Source organism: Bidens hawaiensis, unplaced genomic scaffold, assembly GCF_021521415.1.
Source record: "Bidens hawaiensis isolate Kalapana, Puna unplaced genomic scaffold, B.hawaiensis_p1.1 tig00007801_1, whole genome shotgun sequence".
NCBI classification, from domain to species: Eukaryota; Viridiplantae; Streptophyta; class Magnoliopsida; order Asterales; family Asteraceae; genus Bidens; species Bidens hawaiensis.
The window spans coordinates 1,062,409-1,071,682 of record NW_027491542.1 but is presented as its reverse complement, the minus strand read 5'-3'; the positions used below and the strand labels follow the sequence as shown (position 1 = coordinate 1,071,682).

At 34.5% G+C, this 9,274-nt stretch overlaps 1 protein-coding gene and 1 long non-coding RNA gene across 2 annotated transcripts; one reads left to right on the top strand and one right to left on the bottom strand.

The window, feature by feature from the left end:
* Positions 1–948: 948 nt before the first annotated feature.
* Positions 949–1,642, bottom strand: LOC143636213 (uncharacterized). Its single transcript, XR_013154198.1, has 3 exons — positions 1,409–1,642; positions 1,139–1,195; positions 949–1,052 (listed from the first exon to the last, which is right to left on the bottom strand). It is a non-coding gene; the product is annotated as an uncharacterized LOC143636213 (long non-coding RNA).
* A 3,154-nt stretch (positions 1,643–4,796) lies between these two features.
* LOC143636212 (branched-chain-amino-acid aminotransferase 2, chloroplastic-like) lies at positions 4,797–6,629 on the top strand. The gene is made up of 8 exons (XM_077103867.1): positions 4,797–4,956; positions 5,107–5,283; positions 5,431–5,562; positions 5,665–5,763; positions 5,850–5,966; positions 6,098–6,193; positions 6,259–6,371; positions 6,452–6,629. The coding sequence occupies exons 1-8, from the start codon at positions 4,849–4,851 to the stop codon at positions 6,564–6,566; spliced, it is 957 nt and encodes a 318-aa protein (XP_076959982.1). The 5' UTR covers positions 4,797–4,848; the 3' UTR covers positions 6,567–6,629.
* The last annotated feature ends 2,645 nt before the right edge of the window (positions 6,630–9,274 follow it).

Below are 9,274 nucleotides of genomic sequence, written 5' to 3'. Positions count from 1 at the left end.
AGACCGCCCCCAAGAAACCTCAACAAACCTTGGCGAGTGCTTTTTATGGTAAACACGTATATGATTTGGAGGAGCGATTCGATATGACCCCGAGACAAAAGGCAGTTTTATCTTGTCTCAAGAGGGCTCATGCTCAGGATTTTTTGACTGTTGTGCCCATTGAAGGTCTTGGGCAACGGATGTCGGCAGTTGAATACAGAGCCATCCTTAAATACCGGCTTATGATTCCCTTTTTCCCTCCAGATGAATTATGCCCCATTTGTAAAAAAGCTTGTTTGGATAGATTCGGTGAGCATGCCCTCCACTGTAAGAAATTGCCGGGATTCAAGTATCGTCATGACTGGGTTAGAGATGTGTTATGGGATGTGCTTAGACGTGCCGGGATCTCAGCCAAGAAAGTGGCACCTGTTAACTTTTTGACTGATCCGCGTGAGGGAAGATTTACCCTGCATCCTGCGGATGTTCTTGTGTTTGGCTGGGCAGGGGGTAAGCATGCGTGTGTTGACCTCACTGGAGTGTCCCCGTTGGTGGGGCTAAGAGACAGTAGCTTCGTACCGGGACATGCGGTTTTGAGAGCGGAGTCTAGGAAGGTTGCTAAGCATGAGACATTGTGTTTGGAGAATCAGCACGTGTTCATTCCATTTGTCTTTGACACTTTTGGATCCCTAGCTCCCGAGGCGGTTCGCTTTTTGGAGCGGGTGCAGAAGGTGGTCCACAGTGACTCGCAGAGCCCGAGGAACCAAGGATTTATATTTAGTAGAATAGGCTTTGCAATTCAAAAGGGGATAGCGGCGCAGCTTGTTGCTCGCTTACCCATTATCCAGATGTAGTTCAGTTTGTGTTATATATAAAAGGATCTATATTTAGTTTTTATTTCTATTAAAAGCTAATCATTACTTTAAGTAAAAGGAAGAAAAATGAATAGCTAATTTACCAAAGCAGGTACGAACTCATTTGTGTGTTATCGGAGCACCGAGATCCCATCATGAGTGAGTATCTAAGGATATCAATATTTTGTTAGGGTACGCATTCGTCCAGACTCCTCAGATCACCTTGCAGCATAATTTTACATTATAATTTATAATTAGAAAAAACAACAATTTGTTATTTTAATGTAAACTATCATCAAACTTCTTACATTTTTCTCTCGGAGTAAAGTGATTTGAGCAATAACTTCATCGGTGTCCTGTTCGGCCTAAAAAGTATGAAGAAACAAACATTCCAAATATCATTATAAAGTCACATGAAAGTTTTTTTTTATCATGGTAATTATATAATTATTTTCAAATAAAATGGTAAATCATAAAGAACATTAGGTTAACCGTGTAAGCTCAACTGAATATTGGTTTACATTCAAGTCAAATTTATGTTTGAGCAAAGAAATTAAATGCAGATTAGGATCTCTAACCTGAAATAACCATTTCTATAGATAATAATCCCCACCAAAACCAAGCATAGCATGAGCAAATACTGCAATTAAATAAAAAAATGTCACCAAAGGATTAGAAGAGTGACATAATCATAATCAAAATGGAGCAATCTAATAACTTCTGAAATCTTATTGATGCAAATGTTACTTGATGCTATACCAATCGCAACCAAAAATTGTAAGCCATAGAATTAATGACGACGCCACAATGAACACTTGTTCAAATTCCTTTATTTTTGGTAACCGAATCTGCAATTTTGGCTATCCATGCATCTGCAATTTGACAATTAAACCTGCAATCTGGTTTTGTCAATATGAACCCTAAGGTTTGGTGCAATCCCAGAAGAAACACACGAATTTAACAATAGATTGTTGGATTGGTAGAAATTTAAAACTTACCATTGGTATGAGAAACTTGATTGTTGTATGATCATTATTCGTCAATTCACAATCGAAAGATGAAGTGAAGATGTGCGTATGAGAGAGCAAGGAACCACTCCCTCATTTGTGTACATATTAGGGTTTGAGAGGAGTGTTATGCGGAGAGACATGAGCGGGAGTTGAAGTTGGCAAACTGCTGGTATCCTCCCCTTCTAGAAGATATTTCATGACTTATAACGGCTGAGATTGCTTCTCAGCTTCATCTAAGGGCTGAGATTCAAACAAAATATGATTACTTGCATTGAAAACAATAATATATATAATTGAATGAATCATATTAGATATCATTTCCCGATCATGTGTTGGTAAAAATTAACACCCATACTTAAAATGAGTAATTATGAAAAGCATGGATTAGACTGAGATTGAAAAATTAACTTTTTGTAAATAGTCACTAAATTAAAAAAAAGTGTGAGACAATTACAAATTTACAATTGTCGTCTTTAGTTTAGTTTTTTTGAAAAATGTTATAAACTTGTTTTTTAAAAGTCAAATATTGACTTTTAGAAATATCTTTTAACTTTATGATTGAAAAATTACATATTCACCAACCCTTTATCCTAAAACTCCACAAATGAGCTTACCCAAATACTTTTTAAAAAACAATTTATTGATTTATTGGTTTTTCGCATCACAAAAGTTAAGCCAACGATTTTTAAAAACTATATTGAAAAAATCAATAAGTACGTTTGACAAAAAGCACTTTTTGAGTCATTAAAGTTATTTATACTCTAAATTTATACCTGTATATTAAAATTTTTGTTTCTTAAACAAATATTGATCGTATCAACGAATTGATGTATCTACTTTTCTATACAACCTAAACACCAATTCGTTTATTAAACGATTTTTTCCAGCTAAGCCACTTCAAGTTTTTAAACTAGCCATTACCATATCATATTAGATTATTAAGCATCATATTCGATATCATGTGGTTATAAAAATTAGTTTTTAAACTAGCCATTACCATATCATATTAGATTATTAAGCATCATATTCGATATCATGTGGTTATAAAAATTAATATCCATACTTAGAACGAGTGATTCTTATATGTATTAATATATTAATATTTTAGATTACAATTTAAGTCAATAGTAGATCATTCCTTAATATATTAAATTCGGTAATTAACAATTTGGTGACAACACGGTGCTCACGTCCTATAAAATGCCAACCAAACCTTCTACTTCCTCAAATCACTTTCATTCTTGAGTTCTCCATATTTTTCTCTGGTTTCAATTTTTCGACACATCCTACACGATGATTCGATCAAGTCCCATCCTTGTCGCATGATTCAGATTTCTTCGTCAAAGGTATCATTTTTTTTTATAAAAAATCCGTTGTCTTTTATTTTTACAATCAATGATCATGTTTATTATTAATCTCCATTTTAATGGAGATTTTGAGGAAATTAAGATACGTGTTTACGCTTAATGTCATACTAGATTTTGCGAAGAAAGACCTGATGTTTCTTGTGCACATGTAAACCCCATTTCATTAATATCTCATTTCCAATTTCAATATACAAATTGTATGCATGATGTGTATATTGTTATTTGGTGATTCAAATAAGGAAATTGTAGGTGAGAATTTGTATAGCATGTCGTTGTGATAATATGTTTTAAGAAGCTTTTATTATTATAATTATTATTATTATTAGTTTTGGATTTATTTTTTTTTCCTTTTTTCCCATGAAACTGGCACGTGGTCCGGGATTTTTGCGTATCGATCCGTTAATACTTTAATAGTTACAAAATCAAAAGTTTTTTAAATAATATAATTGATAACGGAAAAATGAAAAAGTCAAAACAGAACAACACGATATAAATTGTTGCAGGGGTCAAGTGGGACTTTTTGAAAATTACGAGATGTATATTTTCAAACAAAACTCAGGAGGCTGGTTGGTAGTATCTTAATGATTTCACTAAAAGGCTACTTTAAATCGGTTAGAGGACTATATTTAGTTAACTTAAAACATATCTTTAATGATTTATGGAACCTATTAATGGGTAAGTTTCAGAATTGAACGATTTAGAGATGATCTCTTAATCGATCAGACTCTTAATGTTCAACACAAACTTGCCAAGCAACCGCTATGTTTTTAATATATATTAATTATTTTAAATTCAACCAAAATATCTCGGGTCAGGTATACTGAGGTCGAGCGCAGTTATGAACTCGAGCACAAGTTTATGTTGAATCGACTCAGCTTTTTTTCATTAAACAACTATAACAAATTAACAATTTGATACGTTGAATTCAATAAGACCTATGCCATCGGGTTTGATTGATCAGGGCCAAGAGAAACCGAAAACAGGCCAAAAAGTACAAAACTACAATAAAAGGCCTAAACGAACTAGTCGTAAATTGGCCCGTTTACAAGAATGATGTAGCAAAACTGGAGAATTTTAACTTTAAGAGAAAAATATAATTATTTACTTACGTTAATTAATGTTATTTGAATTTCGTATCTTTGTAGAAGATTGTTTGTTTTTGCTCAACTTTTGTTTTCCTTTAAATACTCTTTTGTTTTGGAATAAAATTATTAGAAAATTGTCTCATGCAATCTTTCATTCTCTATTACTTTTTATTTTTTTTAGATCGATCGTCTCGAACTAGGTCGTATCACAATTATTATGTTTACTTAATAAGCGTATGAATTAAACCTAAATTTAACTGTGGTTTTGTTATTAATAAGGTTGCAGCAAGATCCTTGACAGCACTGGCTGCTTCTGCTCTTAGAGAAAGTGAACATATGATCAGGTAATTAATAAGTGATATATAGTGTTGTCTTTTTTTACTTTTCTTAATATATAAAATGAAAAGTTATTAATAGTTTTCACCCGCTCATAAAATTAATACTTTTCACCTTCATTTTTATATCAAAATTTTAATTTTTTTTATTTTTTAGATACGAAGAATATGCTGATGTTGATTGGCACAACTTGGGTTTTGGTTTGACCCGAACCGATTACATGTACAAGTCTAAATGCACATTGAACAACACCTTTGAACAAGGCCAAGTGACTGATTATGGCAACGTTGAATTAAGCCCGGCTGCTGGAGTTCTAAACTATGGCCAGGTAATTTATAGTCCGTGTTAAAGATTTTTCTAGAAGAAAAAAGGGGGGAGGGATACGATTGCAACATTTTGTATGGATATACTAGAGTTTTACTTATTGTGATAACGATCATGATAATAATATTAATAATTAAAAGAACTGGTGACACAGGGGATTTTCGAAGGCACTAAGGCTTTCAGGGGAGAAGACGGTCGGATTTTGCTATTTCGACCAGATCAAAATGCAATTCGTATGCAAATTGGAGCCGAGAGAATGTGCATGCAAGCCCCATCAGTACAACAATTTGTAGATGCGGTGAAACAAACCACTATAGCAAACAAACGATGGGTATTTCACTTTCCTAGATAACAATAAATCAATTGAAACTCAACAAAAGAACAAAATAAAGTTAACTTTAATAAATTTTAAAGATTTTAACTTTTGACAAATCTTATAACAATTTTGTTTCTTTAATTTAACTTTGTTTTGTTATAGATTCCACCACCAGGAAAAGGATCACTATACCTTAGGCCATTGCTCATTGGAAGTGGACCAACATTAGGTGTATCTCCTGCTCCGGAGTACACATTCTTAGTATATGCCTCACCTGTAGGCAATTATTTTAAGGTTTTTATTTCTCTTTATATCACATAATTTTTTATTAATTGTTTTTCTTGAATATATAAAACTTAACTTTGCACTATACGGTCTTGGTTTACAAAAATACAGGAGGGTACGGCACCATTGAACTTATACGTTAACAACGAGTTTCATCGTGCAACTCGTGGTGGGGCAGGAGGCGTCAAAAGTATAACCAATTATGCCCCGGTACAAAAACAACTTATTAACGTGACGTTTTTAAACACTAGTCACGTAGAATATTAAGATTAAGCACATGACTTATGATTGTGTAGGTAATGAAAGCTATACAAAGAGCAAAGGAACAAGGGTTCTCCGACGTAGTGTATCTTGATTCGGTTCATAAAAAGTACATCGAAGAAGTTAGTTCTTGTAATATTTTCCTTGTTAAGGTAAGTCTTCCAAATTTTATCCAATTTTGCACTTACATATTTGTTTATCCAGTTCTTACAATTCACAAATTTAAAATGATTAGTAATGAATGTCACTCTATATATCTAACTAAATATTCAATTGTGTATAGGGAAATGTTATTTCAACTCCTGCAACGGTAGGCACAATTCTTGAAGGAATCACTAGAAAGAGCATCATTGATATTGCAAGTGATTTAGGATACAAGGTAAAAGTTGTATATAGTTAGATGTATTTTCTGACAATAGTCTAAAAGTGTTTCAAATGTTATAGGTTGAGGAACGTCTGGTTACGGTAGATGAATTAATGGAAGCCGACGAAGTTTTCACTACTGGAACAGCTGTTAGTGTTGCTACCGTTGGTAGCGTAACATACAATGATCGAAAGTAAAGAATAAAAATACTTACAATATTTCATAATTTTTTTTTTGTTTACATCCTAAGTTATTGTGTTATTATGTTTGCAGAGTGGAGTATAAAACCGGTGATGAGTTGGTGAGTCAGAAGTTGTACAAAACACTAGTAGGGATTCAACATGGGAAGACCGAAGACAAATTTAATTGGGTTGTTGAGATAAACTAGAGATCTTGATATCTTTTATATTTGTAACGAGAAATTCATGTTTTATTTAAAAAATAAAGTTAACTTTATTTCGAAATTTATAAATTAGGTAACCATTTCCGACGCCTAAACCGTAAACCCCGTTGAAATTTCATTCGATAAACACACTTTAGACCCGATTGAAATAAATCAAAGAGGCAAAGAGTATACACACATCCCCCTCAAAATAATAACACAATATTGGTCTTTTAGATGATGAGACTGTCTGAAGGGAACACATTACGAACATGACTACATTTACGAATCTCCCTATCGATACGGTTCCTTCTACACAACAACGATCCATCTATATTATCAAGACATAATTACATTAGTTATCAAATTGGTTATCAATTAAGAGTTTGTTATCTCTTAATGTTCTTTTCTCATCACTCTGGCATTTTAATATAAATATATCCAGTCTATATTAGGATGCATAAATAAGGGGACGTATAAGATATATTTGAAAGATGAATTGATGATTAGTCGATTACACGTGATTAACATAAGTTACATAATGATTCATTTGTCATTACTCCGGTTGTCTGACATTTCTTACAACTTTAATTTTGAAACAAATATTGGTAACTTCATGCCATCCATTTCTTGTACCTGACCCAATTAATTTGTTAAAAATTATCCGTTAGGATTTATAAGTACATTTAATTGTCATGTAATTACCCGTAGGTATAAGACACATCGTTTGTTAAAAATTATATATAATAAGATTTATGTATACATTTCTTACTATTTTAATTTACCTTGTTGAAATTTTATTCAATAAACAAACTATAGACCCAATTGAAATAAACCAAAGCGCATACACATATGACATATTCCCTCACAATAATAACACATTTATACATTACTAGTCTTTTAGATGATCAGATCGTCTGAAGGGACATACATATTACGTCCATGGCTACCAGAGCCGTCCTTGAGAATTATTGAAATGTTTTGGATCAAAGACGAGAAATAATTTGGGTCTTAACTAAAATGGTTTTTATATAAGGTTTAAACAATTAAATTTTGTAAATCATTTTATTGGACGAAGAATATATATATATATATATATATATATATATATATATATATAAATAGGCTTAAATGAATTGAATAATTAAGTTTATACATGTATTATGGGTCACCCTCCATTATTCTCCATCATTCATCACGCCACGTCAGTATCACCTCGTCCCCTTCTCCATTATTCAATCCACCACTCAACCCATGTTATACTCAATTATCTATCATTCAATTTATTTGATATTATTTAAAAAAAATAAAATTAGTTGAGGTAGTAAGTGGTGGGGGTCATAAAATGAGATTGAAGTGCGTGGTGGCCCTCATCCAGATCATAGAAATCGCTAGTCACTATTGATTAATCGGGATTAGTTAGGATTGATCGGATCAAACTTTAATGTATAATTTTCAATTATACACACACATGCATTTTTATATGTAATTTTCAGTTATATATACACATATACATTTTTTGCCGCAAATTGGCTCGAATCTCATTGGAAATCGTTGATGTTGGTCGAAATCTCGTCGGCAACCGCCGATTTTGACCAGAATCTCACTAGAAAACGCCGATTAAATCCGATTAGTCGCGATTTTGTCCAGATTGGACCATTGACCGATTAATTGTCCGACTAACCTAAAATTAATCAGTAGAGTGGAGAGTAACGATTAATCGAAGATTAATTGATACATAGTCGGGCTTTTTGTAAAACTGCCCTCATGTGCACCCATTCATGCAAAAGCGGGGTGCAATGTCTGTTGGGCATTGAAGAAACACTAATCGACCCCGGGCAGATTACGGATAATCTGGGGGTTAAATAGATGTTTCCCACGAGGGGTTAGACCCAGCAAAGATGGTTCTTCTGATAACCTGCAAAACAGACACCGTGAGCTCGTCACTGAGAAGGGGGGGTACCTCCTTGTGACCACCCTCCGGCGTGAAAATCAGACTAGATTGCTCTTGAATATAAGTGTATATTAAGAGATTGCTAGAGCAGATATCAGGTATAAGATGTAAGATACAAGATAAGATGAGATGATCATACCATTTGGGGTATTTATAGCCGAAGGTAGGTTTCCAAGAAGGTATAGCCGGCTGAATAGTATTCCTGTTCTACCAACTGTGGCCTACGCACGTGCCATGCTGGTAGTGGTGGGTAGGCAGCGGCTGACAGTGACCAGGCCTGCTGTGTACTATTCATTTTCCACCAACTGCCGGCTATGCACGTGGTATGACAGGAGTTGGTGAGTAGGCAGCGGCTAATAGTGACATACAGTACAAGAGCATGCTGCTCGCCATACTGTTGTCAATGAGCTGTCGTATCTCTGGTCAGATCTTTTGCCCATACCTCGTCAGGTACAGTACAAAAGATCCTCCAGTATCGTACGGACTGGCTTATTTGGGCGGGAGTATTCCCCCTCCCGCCTTTGTGCGGGATTGTTCCCGGCTTTGCTCATTCCTTCAGGTGACTACTGAATTATTGAGAGCTAAGTGCCTTGTGCGTGTAGCCTTGCTGCGCGGGTGGCCTTCCCTGATGGCTTGTATCCGCAGCTGCGGGAACAGGCGGAGTACTTCACCATTGGGAGGCATTTCCTGCGGGAACAGCTTGCGTACTGCGCGTAAGGACGTCACGTCTCTGAGCATGGTGGGTCCTGCGGATCCAGTT

What these genes read in the sequence shown, in the direction of transcription:
- LOC143636212 (XM_077103867.1), top strand. Translation starts at nt 4,849, where the DNA reads ATGTACAAGTCTAAATGCACATTGAACAACACCTTTGAACAAGGCCAA. An exon ending in CTATAGCAAACAAACGATGG is followed by an intron (nt 5,284 to 5,430) that starts GTATTTCACTTT and finishes GTTTTGTTATAG; the next exon opens with ATTCCACCACCAGGAAAAGG. An exon ending in CTGTAGGCAATTATTTTAAG is followed by an intron (nt 5,563 to 5,664) that starts GTTTTTATTTCT and finishes ACAAAAATACAG; the next exon opens with GAGGGTACGGCACCATTGAA.